This window comes from Solea senegalensis, linkage group LG18 (assembly GCF_019176455.1).
Source record: "Solea senegalensis isolate Sse05_10M linkage group LG18, IFAPA_SoseM_1, whole genome shotgun sequence".
In the NCBI taxonomy this organism is placed as follows: Eukaryota; Metazoa; Chordata; class Actinopteri; order Pleuronectiformes; family Soleidae; genus Solea; species Solea senegalensis.
Window position 1 is genome coordinate 695,368 of NC_058041.1, and position 24,042 is coordinate 719,409.

The 24,042-nt window shown below is 39.3% G+C and overlaps 2 protein-coding genes across 3 annotated transcripts; one reads left to right on the plus strand and one right to left on the minus strand.

Moving 5' to 3' along the window:
• Positions 1 to 745: 745 nt before the first annotated feature.
• daglb (diacylglycerol lipase, beta) lies at positions 746 to 11,069 on the minus strand. Its single transcript, XM_044014509.1, has 15 exons — positions 10,488 to 11,069; positions 9,734 to 9,885; positions 8,239 to 8,413; positions 7,892 to 8,153; positions 6,746 to 6,868; positions 6,522 to 6,649; positions 6,150 to 6,276; positions 5,984 to 6,067; positions 5,621 to 5,698; positions 5,372 to 5,452; positions 3,180 to 3,307; positions 2,924 to 2,992; positions 2,722 to 2,794; positions 2,174 to 2,421; positions 746 to 1,783 (listed from the first exon to the last, which is right to left on the minus strand). The coding sequence occupies exons 1-15, from the start codon at positions 10,580 to 10,582 to the stop codon at positions 1,588 to 1,590; spliced, it is 2,019 nt and encodes a 672-aa protein (XP_043870444.1). The 5' UTR covers positions 10,583 to 11,069; the 3' UTR covers positions 746 to 1,587.
• Positions 11,070 to 19,164: 8,095 nt separating this feature from the next.
• Positions 19,165 to 22,287, plus strand: zgc:163057 (Hemoglobin subunit alpha-D-like). Of its 2 annotated transcripts, none has more exons than XM_044013315.1 (3): positions 19,165 to 19,497; positions 20,263 to 20,473; positions 21,319 to 22,287. In XM_044013315.1, exons 1-3 carry the CDS (start codon positions 19,406 to 19,408, stop codon positions 21,445 to 21,447), a joined length of 432 nt encoding a protein of 143 aa, XP_043869250.1. In that variant the 5' UTR covers positions 19,165 to 19,405; the 3' UTR covers positions 21,448 to 22,287. The 2 variants fall into 2 exon arrangements, with proteins under 2 accessions (XP_043869250.1, XP_043869251.1); XM_044013316.1 differs by having other exon boundaries at positions 19,166 to 19,497; positions 20,263 to 20,467.
• The last annotated feature ends 1,755 nt before the right edge of the window (positions 22,288 to 24,042 follow it).

The window sequence follows — 24,042 nt, forward strand, 5'->3', positions numbered from 1 at the left end:
ATCTTCATCCTCCTCATTCACACAGCACTCGCTCAAACAAACGATTGCACATCAAAAAATATTGTTCACAACGCACATTTCAACAGATTAACATTATGGCATTAAAGTTGCTCACGGAGAAACTCTGTGCTGAAAATGATAAAAAATTAAATAATTAAAAGTGCAATTTAACAAACAAGCGCCAGTGTTTCTCTTAAAGGGATAGTTCAGTTTAGTTTTTATTGGATTTGCATATTGCCCATGTTAAGATGCTGCCTTTAGATTTTTCTTTTACTTTTGGAAGTTTAAAGCAGCACAACTCACAAAAAGAATAAGTATTGAAGATTAACAGTAAAAAAACGCATCGTAAAATAAGGGAGAAAATAAAACTTATTTTACTTTGCACGGTTCATTTGCTGCTAGAAGTTGCTAAATTGACAAAGTTTTAAGTTCTTTCAAAACGTATCTTAAGCAATTAAAAATGTAAGGCAGCTTAAGTTTACGTCTTTTCTTAAGGGAAACTTAAAGCTAACTCTCCTGAACCAAACTCCATTGAGAAAATCAGCGTTTTTAGCTTGTGTGGGGGGGGGGACAGGAGTTCCTGACCGACTGCTGTTTTGTTGTGTAGGTTTGTGTGATTTACATTTATTTACAGTTAAACACAGACAAACGGACTTTAAACAACCAAAAGTGACAAAATAACACTTTTTGTTAAAATAACAATTTTGTGATGGGGCAGCAGTGGATCAGCATCTGCCTGTATGTTGTGATGTAAAAATCGCTGATTTTCTCTATGGACTTTGGTGCAGGAGAGTGACAAGATTAGAAAAAACTGTGATAAATTGGTAAACATATTCCTTTTTTCTCTTGGAAAAAAAAGCAAAAAAAGCAGGGTTCCCACACCTATGTTGACATCAAAGTCAAGGACTTTCCAGGACCAATTCCCCTCAAATTCAAGGACCTGGATATGCTGACAGCTTAATAAAATGTGGAGGACAACGTGTAAGAGCGTCTTCGCCCATGACGGCGTCCCCACTTTCACTGATGTGCAGAACGCTCCACATCTGCTCAAGCGACTTTTGTAACGTGTCTTTGGTGAGACGGAGATGTTGGAATTTTCTCTCTTGCTCAACTTCACTCACTCATTGTTCTGCGCGGATTCTCACATCAACGGCGACGAGAGAGAGAGCAGTGGACAGTGGACAGTGTCCACAACACCGCAAGTAATCACGACTCCACGTTTTGTCCTGCGTAGACCTAGTCTACATTGAACAAGCAATATTTATCTAAATATCAACTTAACCTCTTTCTTGCACAACATTTAAGCACTTTCAATGACCCATGTCTATTTAGAGCAATTTTCAAAAACTTTCAGGATTTCAAGGACTTGTGGGAACCCTGAAAATAACGGAACTATCCCTTTAACCCTACCAGGTTCACTCATGGAAGTCAAGAGGCCAATCGAGTCAAGAGGCACCGGGGGATAAATTGCGTGGGCCTCCGTGATTCTGAGCCACTCAAATGGCTTTTTTACAGACAAACAGAGAACAGAGAGAACAAAAGGCTTCACGCACACAGGATACGAGGAGTCAAGTGTGACGTCTCAGATCAGATGTTGTGCTGCTGGCTGTTGTTGAAGGACGACGGGCAGATGGAGAAGGGACGCTCGGTGGCCAGGCTGTTGAGAGCTCCAAGCACGACGTCGGGCATGTGGTCGGTCAGCATCTGGGGGCTGATCAAAATACTCCTGAACGACATTTGGTCGGACCACTCGGCGCTGTACCTGACCTGTGAGAAACAGGATCTACAGAGAGAGAGAGAGAGAGAGGGAGGGAGAGAGGGAGAGAGGTAAGAGTTAAGGTCTGTAAAAAGAACAAGAACTAAGTTAGTTCTGGTCAAGTGCAGAACTCCTGAGACGTTCTCCTCACAGTGTGTGTCAGTGAATGAGTGAGTGAGTGAGTGAGTGAGTGTCTGTGACTGAGTGAGTTGCCTTTCAATTGGAAGGTTGCAGGTTCAATTCCTGCCTCTGGTAGTCTATATGTGTCCTTGAGCAAAGACACTTGCAGCGTGTAAAGCAGCTCATCAAGACTAGAAAAGCTCCACATAAATACAGACCATAATAGCAACTTATTTGGTCGTGACAATAATAATCTATCTATCAATAACGTATGTGAAGGATTAATCCTGGTCTCACCTCCGTGACGGCCCGTCCTCCGTGATGTGCAGGACTCGTCCAGGTAGAAACAGCTGTGCGGGCTTGTGGACGGGCGAGTCGTCGGATCCCACGCTCTGATAGGACGACGAGTGGCGAATCACCAGTGACTCCTCCCCCAGCAGCGGCTCGCTGAGCTGCTGCTCGCGCCTGTTGTCCATCTCGGTGGGGGCGTCGTCCGGGCTCCCCCCAAACAGCTCGTACCACAGACCCTGGAGCAGGATGAGATACTGCGACGCAGGAGGAGGAGAAAAATACACTTTCACACACCTGCTTTATTCTGTTTCTTATGTTAAACGCAGGACATTTATGTGTGTTAGAAACAACACAATTGACTATAATAGACGTAAACGTCTGCTATAACACAAATAATAAGGCTTAGAATTAAAACAAGTGAATTTTTTAAATGAAATTTTGTTGATTCCATGCATTTTTTAATCAATATTTATAATTATTTCACAAATATGACAATTATCAATGCAATTATCGAGCCAGAAGGTGTCAAATTATGTCAAGGAATATTTTTTTACCTTGGGCTTATTGCAGTTTGACACAATTTTAAGAATCTTTCTCTTCAAATCCTCCATGTTTGGAATGCTCAGTCTGTGAGAACAAGGAAAACAACACAGATTAAGACAAAGGGAAGATTACGAAGAGAAATAAACAGAAAGTCCTGCATCGAGGTGACTTTGGTTGTTAACAGTGGAATAGAAAATATAATCCAAGTCTTACCTGGGAACTAGATCCTTCCCGAGCACGATGGAGACCACAAAGTCCTTAGAGTAATCGGACAAGGCTTGACTGCACATGGAGAGGAGAGTTCAACAATTAAGCGAAGAAAAACAGAAAATATTAAAGTTAAGTCGATGAAAATATAATATACAATAAATTGTCGCATGTCTAAGATTCTTCAAAACAAAATAGTTCAGTGAGGGAAAAAGTGCTCTGGTGTTTTACACAGCAGCTGTTTGTCTTAAACATCTCTTACCTCATGAGGCCCCCTGGTGGAGAGAATGAGTAGCACTGCAGGGTGGGGTAGGAGCTGCGTAACAGGACAGCGAGCAGCGCTGCTGTGCCGGCGCCCAGACTGTGACCGGTGACCACCAGATTATACTCCTGCAAACATGTGACCGCGACACAAACACACACACACTTATTTACAACATTATTCTGCATTTACTGCTGCATATTTATTTATTGATATACATTCATGTATTACTATATTTACTTACCGTATATAACTGCTTATATACTGTATATTACAGTTTATATACCTATATAACTGTTTATATACTGTATATTACAGTTTATATACCATATAACTGTTTATATACTGTATATTACAGTTTATATACTGTATATAACTGCTTATATACTTATATAACTGCTTATATACTGTATATTACAGTTTATATACCTATATAACTGTTTATATACTGTATATTACTGTTTATATACTGTATATAACTGCTTATATACTGTATATTACAGTTTATATACCTATATAACTGTTTATATACTGTATATTACAGTTTATATACCTATATAACTGTTTATATACTGTATATTACAGTTTATATACCTAAATAACTGTTTATATACTGTATATTACAGTTTCTATACCTACATAACTGTTTATATACTGTATATTACAGTTTCTATACCTATATAACTGTTTATATATTTAGTTTCTATACCTATATAACTGTTTATATACTGTATATTACAGTTTCTATACCTATATAACTGTTTATATACGTATATAACTGTTTATATACTGTATATTACAGTTTATATACCTAAATAACTGTTTATATACTGTATATTACAGTTTCTATACCTACATAACTGTTTATATACTGTATATTACAGTTTCTATACCTATATAACTGTTTATATACGGTATATTAGTTTCTATACCTATATAACTGTTTATATACTGTATATTACAGTTTCTATACCTATATAACTGTTTATATACGGTATATTACTGTTTATATACGGTATATTACTGTTTATATACTGTATATTACAGTTTATATATCATATATAACTGTTTATATACTGTATATAACTGTTTACATACCATATATAACTGTTTAAATACGTATATAACTGTTTATATACCATATATAACTGTTTATATACCGTATATAACTGTTTATATACCATATATAACTGTTTATATAGCATATATAACTGTTTATATACTGTATATTACAGTTTATATACACCGTATATAACTGTTTATATACTGTATATTACAGTTTATATACCGTATATAACTGTTTATATACCATATATAACTGTTTATATACGTATATAACTGTTTATATACCATATATAACTGTTTATATACGTATATAACTGTTTATACACATATATAACTGTTTATATACTGTATATTACAGTTTATACACCGTATATAACTGTTTATATACTGTATATTACTGTTTATATACTGTATATTACTGTTTATATACTGTATATAACTGCTTATATACTGTATATTACAGTTTATATACCTATATAACTGTTTATATACTGTATATTACAGTTTCTATACCTATATAACTGTTTATATACGTATATTACAGTTTATATACGGTACATAACTGTTTATATACTGTATATTACAGTTTATACACCGTATATAACTGTTTATATACGGTATATAACTGTTTATATACGGTATATAACTGTTTATATACTGTATATTACAGTTTATATACTGTATATTACAGTTTATATACCGTATATAACTGTTTATATACTTGAATCTAATTTATTAAGTCTTGCATATTATTATAATTTCTATTGTAAATAATTGTTAATCTTATCTTTTATACTCTTAGTATACTTAATCTCTGTTGTTTTTCTATTTTTAATATTTTTCTATTTGGGCATCTAACATATTTTTCTGATTTTAATACATGATCAGTTTCCTTTCAAAATCAGTTGTTTTTTTTTTAATGCACATACAAATCACAATCATTAGTTTCCATCTTAAACTCAGTGGCTCCCAAACACTGGGTCGGGGGCCCACAGAGGAGTCGTCAGGGATGTTTTTTGGGTCCACAAGTTAGATTTATGTTTATATGTTTTTAAATGTGATTTGGGTCATGATGGGTCCCCAAACAGGAAGTTTGCAAAAAAATGAAATAATCTCAATAATCTCACCGGTGCGACAGCAAAGGCCTGGTTCAGGATGCCGTCGTTGATCAGCTTCTTGTAGACGTAAGTGGCCGCCTGACAGATGCCCTGCATTAGACAAAGGAACAGCAGCATTAGTCAGGACTGAAACACACGTTACACACGATAAAAGAGATAGTTCAGGGTTTTTCTTCAAATCCCGGTTCAGCAAAGTGACCGCCTCCCAAAAAAGTCCAGAACTTTCTTGTGCTGCGTTGTGTTTGAATGGACATTTACCTTGTGAGCGAAGCAGGCTCCGGACACTCCCTCTATAGGCATGTCCTCGCACTCAGCGGACAGATCTGTGAGGACATCCTGCACGACACACACACACACACACACACACACCGAGTAAGACAACAATACACCGGGAAAAGACGACAACCCGGTGGGTTTGGACACAAAGAAATGTCTCACACTTGGCTTTATCTCAGCTGTAAGTCTTAAAATTTAACTGTTTGGAGTTATGTTGACACTAAATTAGTTCAAATGTGTCCCGTATGAATCAGAATTGCTGCAAATCTCATAATCAATCCAGCGTCAGACATGGAAAACATGAATATGGTGGATTACGGGGACTATTTTCTCTTCACGTCTCACCTTGAGTGACAGAGTTCCCCTGACAGCCACGAGAACAGCCTCCCGCTTATGATCCAGAGCCACGAAGAACGGGATCTCATAGATCTGCAAGAAAACATAGACGATCAGACTATGAAGCCACAGGTTTTTTGGGGGAGGGGGGCGGGAGAAAGCGGAAGTGTCCTACCTGGTTGTGGAAGCTGACATGGATGAAGTCTCTGTACTGCAGACCGGTGGTGAGCAGGACGGACGAGAAGTGGCAGCCGCCGTTGTCTCCGCCGACGCTGTCGAACTCGTCGGTGCGACTCCCGCAGCTGAAACACAGGGTACAGGGAGAAAATTGTCATATTTGTAATGTAAGTTTTTTTGGCTTTGGATTCTTCAGAAAAACAGTTGTCTGGCATTAACATTGTCAGAAAACAGGGACAATGGCGTTGTTTACTTCCCTTCTCTAGAGTTTTGAAAACTGTTTGCATTGCACGATTAAACCTTTATTTAACTCTTCAACTCTTGGGGTGTCAATTAACAACATTTTACAGAGAGAGATACATCTTCTTACCAGTCGCCGCTGAGCTTACAGGGCCCGGTGAGCGGGTTGGAGTAGACGTACAGTGGCCATCCATAAGCTGCTGCAGCAAACAGCATCCAGTGAGCGGCTTTCTCCAGCTCTGCCTCCAGATCTTCCTCCTTCAAAAAAATAAAGGAACAAGCAGTTTACTGTACAGTAGTAAATACCGTCAACCTGACAGAACAGTGAGGTATTTTGAGGACTCGAGAACTCACGATGGGAGAGGACGGGCTGTGAACGACGATGGTGTCCGGGTCTCTGCTCTGCTCCTTCTTGTCCTGATCCTGGTGCAGCAGAGCCAGACCAGCGGCGATGTCACTGGGGACCAGATCTGTGTCCTGCCAACACACACAGAGTTTGTTTTCCATGACTTCAGAGGACTTTACACTGACTTACACTCATTTCCTGCCACAGACGCACCCTTGGTAAATTGTTGTGGGAATAATGCATAACTCCTTATATGGACATCTATTGTCAGGCTTTTTAAAAAAAATGTGTTTGAGCAGTGATAGAAATCACAAAATAGACGTTTTTATTTTATTTTTGTTCATAAAAACGAGCAAAGCAAACTTTTAAATGTGACATATATACAAATTTCATAAATTTTATTAAGATTTTGAGTGAGATTAAGAGTACCTTTTGGTCAGTTGTGTTTATATAGTTGGTAAAAAAAAGGATATAAGACACATACTTATAGCCTCTGTTTGTTTTAATATAGTAATGGAAAAATGCTCATAAAATGTCTTTTCACCTTAAAATGTAATCATTTACATGGTAGGGGACTTGATTTTTGCCCCCATAATGTGACCGTGTGAACAGATTATGGTCCCCACAACATGAGTAATACCTGGAACACACACACACACAGGTTTGTGCAGCTGTCCTTATAAGGACTCTGCATTGACTCCATCCATTTGGACAGCTGAAACAAAGCTGTAACCCTAATCTTAGCCCTGAGCTTTACCAGCTCCTCAGAAATGAGGTTCTGCCTCATTAGGACCAGGTTTTGGGTCCTCACAAAGATGTATGTACAAGTACATCCACACACTTACACATATATCTAGATGGGCTACAGCAGCAGAAGAGTGGTCACTCCTGCTACTTCATTAGGTGTTCTGTGTACCTAATAATGTGGCCGTGTTGAGAAGATGCATTGTGATCAGCCCCACTCTTATTTTCTTATTCCGAGTACTTGTTTGGTCCGTAATACGTCAGACAAACGATTCGGTTTGAATGATTTCTCTGTCAAACGGAGCAAAGAAACCCTCAAAAATCGAAATAGTCGACTAATTATCGTCGCAGCGCCAACACCAACTGCCTCTCGTCACACACAAAGACTGTAAAGCGAAGACGACCCTTACAGAGAAGAATCCGCTCAACAGCTTCCCGATGCTGGAGAACACCGCCCGGTTACTCTCGTCCTGCGGCAGGCAGCAGCACATCAGCCGCAGCCTGCACTCCCACACTTTGTCGGCCATGGAGCGAGCGATGGAGAAGAACTGGTTGGTGGTCTGCATGTCTCTCACTCCCAGCGGCTCCATGGGGGCGGGCTGGCGGCGCGGGCTTCCCAGGGGGTCAAACACGATCACCACACCTACTGCGGTGAAGAGCAGGATGATCCAGCTGTGAAGAGAAAACCCCGCCTCTTTGACTCATTTTTGAACTGGTTTGACGATTGTGGAAAAAGAAAATGCTTTGAGCAATCTACCTGGCAATCACTGCTGCGATGACGGAACCCACTGTGGCGAGATCACAGCCTTTACTATCCTCAGACACCCACACGGTGCCCAGACAGGCCCACACCAGCTCAGGAATGTACAGGATCGCTCGCACGTACACCAGCGCAGGCATGGAGCGCCGGCGGCCAGGGTTAGTGATGGTGCCTGGGAAACATTTAGCACAGAAATACGGTCAATAAAAAACACTTTGCAGTATTTTAAAACAGCTCTTTCAACTTGGAGACTGAAGTTTGTAAACCACTCACTCTCGCACACCAAAGCCCATGGAGAAAATCAGTGATTTTACATCGCAGAACGTATGAGGTTTCGTGAACACATCTTAAAGCGGCTCCCGCCATTATTTTCATGAGCATTTTTGCTTGAAATGCATTTTGTTCCATTTATGTCTGATTTTATTTTTTCCCTCCATCTGATAAAATATAACTGCTTTACAACAAAACATTGTCAACTTATCTTTTGGATGTAACAGAAAAGACAGACTATTCCAATGTTTGACAAAAATAAACCTGCTGAATATTTGAATTACTAGAACTAAGAACTATATAAAACATTTGCCCATAGAATGAAGACGACATTCTGTTCCTTTTTTTAACACTTGCTTTACATCATTTCTCACCACATAGTGTTGCATAAAAGAGCAAACTTCCTGTATGGCGTAACACATAATATAACCTGTATTTTGAAACCACAACTACTGTGTGACAAACTTCCTGTGAGTTCACTTTCCTCTAACTGGATCACAAAAGATCCAGAGAGACAGCAGATGTAGATCACTGCCATAAAACATAGAAGCATAGAAGACAGGAAGTGTGGAGCTGCAGCAATGGCCATTGTGTGACTCTAGACAGAGGCCGCCAATAATTTGTCATATCAGAGTATGACCACGCCCTGAAAGCTTCATGTTAGTGAAACCATGTTTGTGACTGCAGGTGTACTTAGTGTACTTAGTAGGTAACGCAATGACTGGCATTGCATGTGCATCACAGTGGACCGAAAGAAAACCGAGCAGAAGCCTGCTGAGTGCTATTCCCGAAAACATGCTTTTGGCCACTACCATGGATGCCACGGTAACCAGTACACAGATCAAAGGAAGGCGGACGCCTGCTGCGTAGCTCGTGGCAACACTAAATGTGAATGATGTATCCGATCGTCCCACAATTCAGTCAGGAGTTTGGTTCATTTTTTGTGCATGACAAGGCGCTCAAAAGTGTGCTTCAACATTCAGTGAAAGAAAAAGACGAGGATGAAAAAGCCAACACAATAGGGCGTTCACACTAACTAATGGAATAGAATGAGGGAAACTTTATCAGAAAGTGTATGTCTGCCATAATAATGTCTTTGACCCGCGTGTAAAGGTCTGTGATTTAAAGCTCAGAGGCATTTCCTGCCAACATGGCGGACTAAAGTAAACAAACTGAGCCACGTGACATCACGTCACTCTGTAGTGAAAAAAAAGAGATGTACCTTGAGCACTGACAAAGACGATGGCCCATAGTGAAAGGATGATGAGCCCAAGCACAACAAACAGTCCGACCAGGTAGGTGTTAAGAACTCCCCTCCCATTACAATCAAAATGACCTCTGTGGTGAGTGTAGAGGATCATCGTGCCAATCCACCTTCAGAGGGAAAAAAGAGTCAGTCAAGATTATTGTTATTACTTCTGTTGCTACCATGACTGAACTGAATCTTCTCTCATCAATCATTGAGGTACTAATAAAGGCACTTTTTTAGCATATCATTTCTTGTTTACAAATAAACATTAACACCACCCATGATGCAACACAGCGTGACTGCACGATCCAATTCCCTATATGTGATAATATCGTGAATCACTGTCTCTAAAAACTGAAGGATGTGAATAAGAATGTCTGTGTGTTCTTATATATTTTATATCAACATCAATCTTATTAATGCATCTTATTTGCTTTGTATGTGCATTGAGCTAATCTATAGCTTGTTGAGTTTTCAGTACAGATGCTCTAAAACTGGCAGTATTCAATAAAACCGTGGTAAAAAATCGAAATCGGACAATATGAGAAAATATATCGTTTTGCCATATTGCCCAGCCCAACATAAATATCGTAAAGTGGTGTCTCTGGCGATCCCCACCCTTAATAATCAATGTTACCGCCGCACCCTCATGAATGACAACATGCAACTTTAACTGCAGCACTTATTGTAACGGTTTATGTAATAAATCTGGAGAGCCACAACATACCACAATACACGGATGAAGAGTTCAAAGGAGCCGGGAAAGACCAGGTCGTCGCTGGCGATGCCCCAGCGCCGACCAAACACCACCATCCCAGGCATTTTTTCCACGGAACAACGGTCACACAGAAAGCCTGAGTCTCACGCCGATGGACGCGAACCCTTCTCCGCCGCTCTGAAGTGGACAGGCTTCTCTTGAGTAACTGGCAGCGGGTGCACGTCACGCATGACTCCACAGTGACAGTTTTATATCACGTTCGTGTTTCCAGAGTTGCTCAATCTCACGGTCGTGCAGCGGAAGCTAACTTACAAGCTAGCTGAGCTAGCTCCAGCAAACGCGGTTTGCTAAATCGCTCCAAAAAATGATAAATTGTGTCTCTGAATGATATAACAATAATAATAATAATAATAATAATAACATGAGCTTATGTTAAATTCAGTTTCGTTTACGCGACATTTACTATTGCTGAACACGGGAAGCTAGGTTTGTTTTGTTTTCTCTCGACACCCTCCGTCCGTTCCGTTGATGAGACCCCACTGCAACAGGAGCCGTTGTACCAAAGTTCCGCGGTGTGTGCTGTTGTTGGGCTGTGTTGTACTATAAGCACATTTCCTAAATAAATTGTGTACTTTTACTCCATACTACATTTCCTGGAACTATGTTTGTAGCTCGTTACTACCAAATAAAATCAGAAGAAGACTTGGTATTATGGTCTGTATTCATATTGAGCTTTTCTCGTCTCGATGAGCTGCTTTACACTACAGTTTTCACCCATTCACACGCTACAACATGGGGTTATGATACTTAATCACCATCAGTGGCGTGCGCAGACATTTGCAAGGGCAGGGGCACCTACTACATTTCATTTATAAAATGCTTTATAAAATGCTTTAAATTGCCAAATAATCTCAAAAGTGCACACAGTTTATAACAATACACTAAATGGTAGCATTTTTTAGCATCACTCATCTTTCATACCCATGGGAATCGAACCCACAGCCTGGTAAATATTACATACATAAATATTACAGTCGCAATCAAGAATAACTGGAATAGAAATGTCATCGTCTTTTTCTTCTTTGTTGTTTTATGAGAAGAAAGAGAAGGCAATAATGAAACTTTGCTACTGAGAAGTGTGAATGCATTCATGGACATTTTATTAGGATTCTGTGCTGGTGTAAATCTTAAAGGCACAGCACGTACAGTCCAACTTAAATGAAACAGCGAGTGATGTTTAATCTTGGTTCTTGGTGTTTTATGGTAGCTGCTTCTTCTTCTTCTGTTTGGTACTTTGCAGTTGCAGAGTTGGAAAGTTGTAACAACCCCACCACCAACCCTGACATGGGGTTCCAAGATGGGGTGCCACAGCTTCTTTTACTGTTGTGGTGTGTTCCATTTGACGTTGAAACTCAGAACTTCATAGAGCGGTCATGAAGCGTTCCTGCACACTCTCACCAACCCCGTCATGGGATTCCAAGATGGCCGACATGATACGAACACTGACTTCTCAGGAAAGCGGTCCGTTGGATTTCCAGAGGCCTTGGACTTCTTGAATCTGAAGCCAGATTTGTCTTTTGAAGACCAGATGGTGTGTTCAGAACATCTGTTGGTATTATGGCTGCTGCTGCTTCATCTTCATTACTGTCAACATCTCAACACAGGAACTGCTTTAACCTGATCATTGATGCCAGTGGTCAGATTGGCAGCAGCAGGTTTGTACTGCGTACAGTGTTCCGGCAAAAACTGACAAAAAATGTGAAGACTGAATATAGACGCGAGAAGAAACTGTGGCCGAACCCCTCTGTGCTGGTGGTGGGCATGTCTGAAGGCAAAAGAAGTATGTTTTCAAAGTAGATTCGCACATGATGAACAATGGCTTCTTCCACATATGGATCTTGGATCAGAATCAGGACTTCTAGTGACGTGCCAAACTTTTTCCTTAGGTCATTAAACACAGAGTCAATTCCTTTATTTACCTCTGGCCTCTTAGGATAAAATGGCACCATGAAGATGAGGCCATCCATTATCTGATCTACAATTGATTTCGCAAATTTGGCTAACGAAAAGCAACAGTGGGCTGTGGAAACACTCTTGGCAAGGACACCAAGGGTCAACAAAATGACAGCATGGCGGACTTGAGCTTGGTAAGGATTCAGGAGCATTTTTTCTAATGACTCCGGTGTCATGACAAACAACTCCATCTTGGTAAACAAGTGTCTGGTTCTAGCGTTTCAATGAAATTTGGATAAACGGATGCTTTTTGTTTTTCATGTGGTTAGTTGGACGGTTGGCAGTGAGTTGTTGTCATCGAAGCATTATATTACTGCCCCTTCTTCTCTTCTTCTCTCTTTCCTTTCATTCCTCTCTCCCCTAAACTAAAACATGTCATCATTAGAACACATCAAAGGCACATCAAAAAGTGATGTCATGGTAAGAGAAGAAGGTAGTAATGGAACATTCGCAGATCTCTCCCGTGCTGGCAATCAAAGCACTTTTTTGCTTGACCACTGATCCTCAAAGGCCATGAAGTGGAGTTTTCTTTCCAAAGCACATGAAAAGGTCAAGCAGGCCAAAAAGGAACATGTTTTCTTGGGGAAAGAGTTTGATTTTGCCGTCTTGTTTACTTTAGTTTTAATCGGCACAGCTTTAGCTCTAATGTGCCTGTAGGTAAGACACAAAGGGGGGGAGAGACGGAGTAGAGGCAAAGGTGAAGTGAATTTTTTTCTTTCAGCTTCTCACTTTCTGTTACACCAACTGCCCTCATGAACATTCTCTGTGGTCTTCCTCTTTTCCCCCTGCCCGGCAGCTCCATCTTCAACATCCTTTGTCCAATATTTGGTCCATTTGCACATGACCAAACCACCTCAACCTTGGTCCTTTGTTTCCAAACTGTTGAACCTGAGCTGTCCCTCGAATATGCTCAGTTCTGTCCATCCTGGTCACTCCCAACAAAACTCAGCATCTTCAGCTCTGCCACCTCCAGCTCCGCCAAGACCACATGTCAGTCTGCCTCACCACGGCAACCCAACTTCAAGATCAAAGGCACATTTGCGTCCCAGATTTGCCTCCCATTGAAAATGCCACAACAGGAATGTCCTAGACGAGCCAAACGTTTTTAAACATGCATTTTAGGAGACAGCAGCAACAAGATAATGATATGAAGAAATAAACAATAGTTTGAAATGCTGACTCAGCATTCCCAAAACCAGATAATCAACCAACCAAATAACCAGTCAACCAACAAACCAAATTACCAACCAACCAACAGGACTGATGGAGAGGATATGATGGTCTGAAGATGGTACTAATGTCAAATCATGCCATTACACCCCATGGAAGAATCCAACAGCCAAATAATCATCCAGACATGCCAACCAATATGATGTGTGACATTTCATAACGGGGAACAAATATATATATATATAAGAATTTATTTTATCGTACATACTTCAGAATAGAATACATGCAATGGAAACAGTCTGTAACCCAGATATGTACAACACGGGCATTTGTACAGTGTGTATGCACAGGATGGCATTTATTCAGGGGTTAGAGGTTGACATTCATTTGTTCAATACGCATGTTTAAATTAATTTGTAGTTGTGAATTACTACTAGTTAACTATTGTAAATGTGTACTAAAAATGTGGAGAAATAGGAATAAAAACTTAAGTCACACACAAAGAAAAACACTGTTGGGTGCAACATCTGCCAAACAATCAGTCAACTTATTGACTCATTCAGCTGATTATTATTCATTTATTTATGAGATCACATATTTGCATTCTTGTGGACACCAAAGACAAGAAGAAATGGAAAGGACTGACTTGCATGGTGGACCCGACCTACTCCAGGACATGATGATGATGAACTTGATAGTCACTTTAAGTTCATGTTTTCATTCAGAAGTTTATTTAATAATGAACCTTTTTACTGTTTCGTGTATGTAAAACTTTGTTTTGTTGTACCCCACTATACCCTGGACAGATCACCAGTCCATCACAATTTACCCAATCCCCAAATCTGCATATCAAATTTAATTAAAATGGTGCCTAATTTTTTTGATCACATTTTAATGTAAAATTCCAGGCAGCCCATGGCTAAACAGAAGGAAATTGGGTTTGTAACCGGAGGTTTGCCATTTCTACTTAAGGGCTGAGGTACCTCGGAGTAAGGGAAACCCAATTCCCATCCGTCATTGTTAATTGGATGCTCTAAATTTACCCCAGCCATGGGGGAGCACATCCAGTGTACTAACTTCAAATATGCAGATCATACACTGTCGCTAGAGAGGGAGAAGCCAAAAGAAAAAAACTATGTCAAATGTGTGTAAACACAACATACTCAGGTAGCATGTCAATTTCAACCCCATAAGGGTTTTATTTGGGATGACAATGTGGGTCGCAAGTGGGTTTGTCAATTGTTTCCATGGTGGCCACACCCGTGTTTGCCCACGATAAACTCACACCCACTTCATACCCTTTCCAAGGATACTTAAGCATTGTTTCCATCATGGTACAGTACGGTATGTTTTTGGAACTACTCGATAGGCAGAGGGTGGGCTGTGGCCAATGGCTGCATCAGTGAGATACGTAGAACAAACAATGACATTGAACACGATACAACAGAGGCCGCTTTTCTGCTGCCCAATGAACTGACAAACATGGGTCTAGCTCCACCTTTACCTACTTGTACCTTTATTCTGGTACCCCAAGGGAAGGGTGCCCAAGAATGGAATGGTTATGTCCTTTTTTACAACATGCCTAACATACATTTTCTTAAATGTACTAATTTATTTGTTATATATTATTTATCTATCTATATATTTATTTTTCTACTTTATGGGGTGGGGATTCTGTTCGGAGTGTTATTGTATGTCTGTGTTCTATTGTGTAAAAAGCTTAATAAACAAAGTTTAAAAAAATAAAAAAAGAATGGAATGGTTGGGTCATTTTGGTACTATTCCTAATAGAAACGCAAAAAAATACATATTGTACCAAACCATCGGTGGAAACAGGCAAATTATGCAGGTCCTATATGGTTTCAGTAACATGTTGGGGGCCCATGGAAACTGCAAACAAACCCGCTTGGGAACCATATTGTCAGCCCGGATATAATTCCACATTGACATGCTGGCTGGGATAGGGCTTCTCTTGAAATGATTTCAAAATAAAATTGAGACTGCTGTTATTTAGGATCATTTATTTGAAACAAGCAACATTGAACAGGTAATAAATATAAAAACGATTTGGTGGAAGAAGTTTCTTGTTGTTTGCCGTCTTCTCCAAGAATCCAGCACCTTGTCATTGTCTCTGTGGTCTTGTAGAAGCTGCTCGGACTGTCTCCGCTCAGATGTGTCCAGCGAGTACACCAGCACTGGGCGTGTATAAACTTTGGAGGTGTGCAAGCAAGCACCATGACCACCTTTGGAGCCCTAAGTCCAGGCTTCAAGGTGCTGGGGGTCAAGAAATTTGAGTCTTCATTTTCCGGCATTGTTCTACCCCTCCACCAGGTAAAAATATATTTATTTAATTTTAAGATTGAGGTCAAGGTGGAATGTGCCTCACAACAGATTGAGACAGAGACAGCACTCTGTGGCGCTCTTCAGCTCTCTCAACATGACACGTGGTGTTGTGGTTATTACAAATGACCTTAGCGCTAACTGGGAGCTGGGTGCGTGTCTGAGCTCTCCTGGGAAAAAAAGGTTCTCTTTTTCCATGTTGCGTCTGTTGCTCTGAAACAAGAGAAGCGTTGGGAAACGTGTCGACCAGTGTTTGATGCGATGACTCTGGGACAGATACACCCCACCAAGTATCGATCGGGGGAATGTAACGGACAATAACAAAGGCTATACAAGCCACTGCAAGGCATATAACTATTTTTGAGAAGTGCCTGCATAATTGGTGTCTACGGCTGTGACTTCTGTGCCACTCTGAGTAGAGAAAAACATGGAGTCCTATAGACCTAATAATGGCCACTTTCATCACTGGATCCCGCATCAGAATCAGCGCTTCCAAAAGATCACCAAACTTGCCGTAAAGATCTTTCAAGACGTACTTAGCCACAGAGTTGGCACTCGCCACGCGGGGATAATGCCCCTCGATGAATCCGTCCTCTGCTATTTTTTGCATAGCCAGATGGACGAGATGTTGGGTGTACATGGCTGTCGAGTCTAAGCCCCAAATGTCAACAGCTTTTATCTTCGTGAGTAATGTGAACACCAGCACGGCAACAAACCTCCGGACTTGTAGTTCGCTCTTAGTCTTCCTTGGATTTTCTTGGTTTGTGTTTTCTTGTGTCATACTCCCTTCTTCTCCTCCATGGTGTTGCACAGCATCCATGTTGGTACATTCCCGCCTCCTGCTTCTCTTTCAGCTCATCGCTTTGTCTTCATCTTTTTACAGCGTTTGCTTGGCAGTCGGCATCCACCATGATGCATCAGTGCCCTGCATCCTGGATTCTTCCTCCTTCAGGTGTTGGTGTTGTGCTGCATGAAAGCACTTGAACTTGCCTTTGATACATCAAAGTGGTAAGCACATCAGAGTTCTATTTAATCACACGTGACTGGACAGGGCGGTGTCGCATTGTTCTAAACCATCTCACACCTGCTCGTGTGTTGACAAGGCCCAGAAAGCGGACTTACATTAGGCCTTGCACCTTCACCTTACCCTGAGTCCTCCGGCCTCGGCATTTTAACCACTCCCTAAGCTAAATCTGTAACCCCACGGTGAGGCAGCGTTCCAGCATGGAGCCACAGAGGACCACATAGAAGACGCTCAAGATTTTCTATTTTAGATTTGGTGGCTGCACGGCGGGGTCCATGCACCTTACAGTGGTGGTGTTTGGCTCTTTGCCCAGCATGAGGTTGTGGCTCCTTGGTGGGGGTGATAGTTGGGGGTGATTCTGTTTTTATTATGTAAGTCACTTTGTGCTAAATCGTTTGCACAATACGTGCTCTATAAATAATGTTTGGTTGATTGATTGATAATGCTGAGTTCCATTTTGGACTAGGAACCTCCAAGATGACCACATTCTACTGTATTCAATAAATCTAATGAAATGCCTGATGTGAGTGAGTTTGACTGTCCACATTCACACCCACTGGCACTTGACCAGCAGCTTGTGGAGCTGCAGATAGCAACGTTTATCTGCAAAGGACGGCCCAAAACTTTATAATGTCGTCTGCAGTAAAAAAAAAAAACCTTACTCATGCTCCTTCTTCTTCTTCTTCATCTAAGGTCAAAGTTCTTCATGACTCATGCTGTGTATATATATTAAATGTGTTACCAATAATAATCTATTTCAAAGTAAAGGGAAAACCTTTACTTTGAAAAGATAACATAAATGTTGCAATTTAGCAGTGTTGTCCTTTACAAATACTGTACTTACTGTGTAACTTTACAATCAACATATTGTGACTTGTTAGTACTTTCCTGTACAAATACTGTACTTTACCGTGACGCTATTATATTGCAGTACTTTGTGTATAGATACTGTACTTGACAAAAATGCCATCACATTAGAAGGATTTAGCAGTATTTTGTGTACAAATTCTGTATTTTACTGTGACATCATTACATTAGTGTTATTAAGCAGTATTTTGTGTATAAATATTGCAGTTCACTTCGCAAAAATGGCGTATATTAGTGATTTAACAGTATTTTTTGTATGAATACTGTATTTTACTGTGACTCCACATACATGCCATTACATTACAGTGGTTTAGCAGTATTTTGTGTACAAATTCTGTATTTTATTGTGACATCATTATATTAGCGTTATTAAGCAGTATTTTGTGTATAAATATTGCAGTTCACTTCACAAAAATGGCATTATATTACAGTGATTTAGCAGTATTTTGTGTACAAATACTGTATTTTACTGTGACTCCACATACATGGCATTATATTACAGTGGTTTAGCAGTATTTTGTGTACAAATACTGTATTTTACTGTGACTCCACATACATGGCATTATATTACAGTGGTTTAGCAGTATTTTGTGTACAAATTCTGTATTTTATTGTGACATCATTATATTAGCGTTATTAAGCAGTATTTTGTGTATAAATATTGCAGTTCACTTCACAAAAATGGCATATATTAGTGATTTAACAGTATTTTGTGTATGAATACTGTATTTTACTGTGACTCCACATACATGGCATTATATTACAGTGGTTTAGCAGTATTTTGTGTATCAGTATTGTATTGGGTTGGGGTTATATACTACTGCCATACATTACAGTGATTTAGCAGTATTTTCTATAGTATAAATACTATATTCAACTGTATAAATCAAACCATAATAAAAATGACTTTGTTCCCCATAATAGCCACACCCATTTATATAATTTTTTTAAAATATATTTCATAGAATTTGAACGTGTACTTTGGTTGTATTATAAATATTATTACAATCAATAAGTTTTTTGTTTAATTAAGCTGCTGGAATCACTTGTTTTTAGTCATATCATTAATCATTATTATTTATTTTCTTTCCCCAATATAAAAACAAAGAAGTGGAAATTAAGACTCATTCATGTACCAAATTTTTATTTTTGAGTGGACATGTTTGACCCACTGTTGACACGTGTGAAGTAGCAGATAGTGGACGCTGTGGTGTGGATCCACCTCCACACCCTGCACTGTCTGCTGCTGCTGCTGCTGCTGCTGCTGCTGCTGCCTGATAACAGCAACAGCTGCCCTCACACACACACACACACACACACGGGAATTCAGTATTTTCACTGCATTTACATTAAGTTTCCGGGTTGAAGTGGAGGTAAAATGGTGGATTAACACCATTTTTCCATGCCTGCTGTAAATACTTCCTGTGACGCTTTTTACACTTGTTTAAATTTTTTATTTATTCATCTTTTGTTGAGCTGAAAACAACAACAACAGCAAGAAGAAGAAGCTGTGATGCTTTCAAAGAAAGAGAAGGAGCTAATAATAGAAATATGGGAGAAACTGACTCCTGTGGCTGCAGACATCGGCTCAGACGCTCTCCTTAGGTAGGTGACAACTCTGGTGTTCATATATATATATGTATATTATATGTACATTAATTAGAGATTTCTCAATTTGAAGTGGTTAAATGGACAGCTCAGTTCAGGTTTTTTGGAGTATGAGTCAGTGTGTTATATAAATGTTTTTGGAGACAGAAACAAGAGAAACAGAACAAAAAAGATTGCATTTTTTGGTATTAATGTGAACGGAGACAGCAGAGACGACGTGCTGTTAAAGGCCCAAACTGAGATTTTACTTGAAGGCTATATTTTGAAGGTTATCATTTGGTCAAACAGCCCTTTTCTAGTACACAGTAGAGCTTTATTGTGTGTTTTATTAAAGAAAATAACATATATATATATACACATATACATATATATATACACACTTAAGAAAGTAAGTATTAAATATTGTATGAAAATGGCTAAACATAAGCACATGTACTGTATATAGCAACTTCCAGTACTTCATGATAGTATGATAAGTACCATTTATGTTCACTTAAGTAAGGTTTATATGACTTATTTGGTATATAAAATGTAAGATTTCTAAGGATACTTAATATTAATATTCCTAATTGAAAAAAACAGTTAAGACTAGGGGACTCAGGCACAGGAATGAGGAACACAAGGGCAACGTCGCAAAAGTCACAACACCCACATGTAAATATCCAGTCTGTAGCCACACTTGATAAATGAACCTCACTGACAGAAAACCATCCCACATCCATCCACACTTACCAGACTAACTTGTTCCTCCGTCTCCCACAGGATGTTCGCCTCTTATCCGGGCACCAAGACATACTTTTCCCATCTGGACATCAGCGCTCGCTCCCGTCACCTGCTCTTCCACGGGAAGAAGATCGTCCAGGCCATCACCGAGGGAGCCAAAGACATCAGCCAGCTGACCGTCACGCTGGCTCCCCTGCAGACGCTGCACGCCTACCAACTCCGGATAGACCCGACTAACTTCAAGGTGCAGGTCCTGCAATCTCACTTAAGACTTGAAAGATCAATGTAGGAAAATCAGTTGTGAGGGGATTAAAATTAAAATGTGTGCATATTACATTGAGGAAATCCCAGTCACACACTCTATTAGACAATCAGAACTCGGTATCGCCCATATTTTTGGTCCACCTGGACACTTCTGTGACCATTACTGTGTAACCAAGTCCCATCAGGTCAGTTAACGGCTTTACCTGATCACGTTCCTGTTCCTGTTGTCGGCATCTGTACAACAAAATATCACGTCTGAGAAAACGTAAAAGTACTAAAGACCAGAGGGGACTCGAGTCACCTGACTTGACTCAAGACTGAATTAAGTGGCAAATCTGAGGACTTGATATTTACGTTGGTTTAAGACTGGACGCGATTTAGACTTGAGTGAGATATTTACATTTTCTAATTTAGCATTTACAATTAGTTTTTGAGACACGGAAAACATTGCACGCCCACTTTTGCGGGCTGGTGTACAAACCTGGCAACCGAGCGACAGCGACACCACTATGTGAGATTTAATTTACTTTTTTAATATAGGCCTGTGGGGTTTTATTTTGAAGGTTAAGACTTGAGACTTGAAGGTTAAGACTTGAAGGTTAAGACTTGAGACTTGAAGGTTAAGACTTGAAGGTTAAGACTTGAGACTTGAAGGTTAAGACATGCTCGCTGTCACAGTGAGCTGATCTAGCATCAATTAGTACAGTCATCGTTTTCTGCCAAAAGAACAACAGACGTCATGTGAAACAAATGAACCAGTAGATGTCGCTAACCCTCACAATGTGGAGTGATTTTGCTGATTGTCGGTGTGTTTCTCTTCTCTTTCCTCAGCTCTTCTCACACTGTATGCTCGTCGCGCTGGCCTGTCACATGGGCGACGACTTCACAGCTGTCGCACACGCGGCCATGGACAAGTTCCTGTCGGCCTTCGCTGCCGTGCTCGCAGAGAAATACAGATGAGACCCGGCGGCCATGTGGAGAAGCATATGAGACATTTATGGTGTGAAATTTATGTGTCTTTGAAATGTATTGTCATAATAAAATGTTCTAAATAAATCTTTATGGGTTAAGGATGAAACACCGACGTTATCAGACCTCCAATGAGTGAAATGTATCCACTTTTTAAGGCAGTTTAATTTACTACCCTCTTAAGTCATTAAGGACAATGTTCAATTTCAATAGATGTTCAATTTTCAATAGATTTTATCAATTTAATCAAGGTCGACTGAGAGTATGTTGTTTTTTCATGGCCAATACTGATTTATAGAAATCAAGGCTGATAATTGATGCCTTGTGTAGTATGTATTTTCAATAAAATCATTTACAAAGTAGATATTAAATACATAAAACAGGTTTATGAAAACAGAAAAGAGAAAGAAACTTTTGAATGAAAAAATCTAATTTAGTGACTCAGCAACATTTATCAACAATTCATGTTTTTATGGACTTAGATTTTACATGTATATTTTGAATTTCTGCTGCCCATGACTATCAGAATGGTGAATTCAGGACAAAGTATTATCTTAACTTATCTTAAAATGGTAATATATCGACCTGTTTTATCAGCACAACCAATTAATAATAAGAAGAAATGTTCATGATAATATATACTGAATAAAAACATTGCACATTATGTAATAAAATAACTGTGTGGTCTAAAGAATTGTTATGATGCAGAGCTGGCGACAGTAGGAAGGGGGCGCTGTTCAAAACATCAAATGTAACCGGTGTATTTAGGAGAGTGGACTGAATATTTCAACCATAACAACAATAAAAATGATTTGTTTGTTTGTGGCATTATACAAGTGTTTTATATGTACTTTGGTTGAGGTTCTTGACGAGGAACAACATCTTTTCTAGCACGTGAAGGCCACCGTAGTTCCCACATGTGCTTGGGAAAGGGGAGGGAGTTCCCTAAAGCTGTGGCTGTGTTACTTTTAAATGTACCGTGTTTTTCGGACTATAAGTCGCTCCAGAGTATAAATTGCACCAGCTAAAAAATGAATAATGAAGAAGAAAAAAAAACATATATCAATCGCATTTTTTTGGGGGAAATGTATTGTATAAATATATAATCAGACGTGAGTGGGACCTCGTCCATGTTAATGATATGATCCGGTGTCACGTTGTGCTCAATTACGTGCTTTTCAAGAAACTCACGGAAAGTGTCGACCGGAAGTCTGCTGGCAGTTTTTGAGAGTCGCCTTGGCAACTCCCTGCACGTTGACAAGCGTCTCCCGGCAGCACGTTGTTGTTGTTCAAACACACATTTGTCAACTTGTTCCTCGAGCTTTCAGCCCGCGACGAGCTGTTTTTCTTTACTTCACTGCAGTTAGAAGAAAGAAGTCCCTCACGAGTTCCTCGCTCACTCCAAACTTTCTTTCTGCTGCTCGATTACCGTTTATTTACCGCATATTTCGCTACTTGCAGCTTGTAATCTGTTCAGTCTTCCTCAGTTGTCTTTTTAAGTTGATGTTTACAGTTTACGTTTTCAGTGGTGCAGGAGTAGCAGATACTGGCACACAAGCCTAGAGCGCCCTCTCGCGGCTGTCAGTGTGAAAATAACAAACATGTGCACCTGTGTATAATAACAAAGTGACAGTGTAGGACCCACAGATTAAATATTAAATGAAGCCAAATAACACCCACTTCCATTACATGTGCAAGTAGAGCCCCCTGCTGGATAGAACAGGAAGTGACCTGAGACGTCTCAGTCCAACGGCATAATTGTCTTTAAAATAAAGGTTCAAGGAAATTTATCTCATATTCAGATTTCAGAAATAAAAGCACAAGTAGAGTCACTGGTTTAAACAGTATCAATAAGTAACATTTAACACAGTAACAACTTTGAACTGTTTTAAAAGGAACTTCTTCAAAATGTGTTTGTAGACATTGAACTGCAGAGGGCAGCATTGCACCTCTTAATGTACAACCTGCTGGAAACTCAGTGGAAAAAGAAGAAAAGTAGTGACGAGTTTTCTTGTTTCTATTACTGTCAGATTTACAGTAGTTGTTGATCATCAAATTGTATTATTTCATTAGGGGACATTTCAATGCAACCAGGTAAAAAATATAACACATAATACAACACTATACAAAAATTAATGATATATATATATATATATATATATATATATATATATATATATATATATATATATATATATATATATATATATATATACACACACACACATATATATAGAAGAAAAAATAGAATAGAATATAAGTATATACATATATACGGATGTATATATATTTATATATATGTATGTATATATGTATATATATATACATAGAAGAAAAATAGAATAGAATAGAAAATATAGACATTAAGGAACCAATACATGAGTGTATATACATATATATACAGTATATAAATATGTATATATATATACAGTATATAAATATGTATATATATATACAGTATATAAATATATATATATATATATATATATATATATATATATATATATATATACATATATATACATATGTATACTTAATTACTAACAATTAAGTTCATCCAAAGTTAAGTTACTGTATATGAGGACC

Excerpts from the sequence above, each read along its gene's own strand:
- daglb (XM_044014509.1), bottom strand. The coding sequence starts at position 10,582 with ATGCCTGGGATGGTGGTGTTTGGTCGGCGCTGGGGCATCGCCAGCGAC. Across the intron at positions 5,453-5,620 it reads GAGCCTGCTTCGCTCACAAG|GGCATCTGTCAGGCGGCCAC; the intron begins GTAAATGTCCAT and ends TGTCTAATGCAG. Across the intron at positions 2,422-2,721 it reads CAAACTGCAATAAGCCCAAG|TATCTCATCCTGCTCCAGGG; the intron begins GTAAAAAAATAT and ends CCTGCGTCGCAG.
- zgc:163057 (XM_044013315.1), top strand. The coding sequence starts at position 19,406 with ATGCTTTCAAAGAAAGAGAAGGAGCTAATAATAGAAATATGGGAGAAA. Across the intron at positions 19,498-20,262 it reads GGCTCAGACGCTCTCCTTAG|GATGTTCGCCTCTTATCCGG; the intron begins GTAGGTGACAAC and ends CGTCTCCCACAG. Across the intron at positions 20,474-21,318 it reads CGACTAACTTCAAGGTGCAG|CTCTTCTCACACTGTATGCT; the intron begins GTCCTGCAATCT and ends CTCTTTCCTCAG.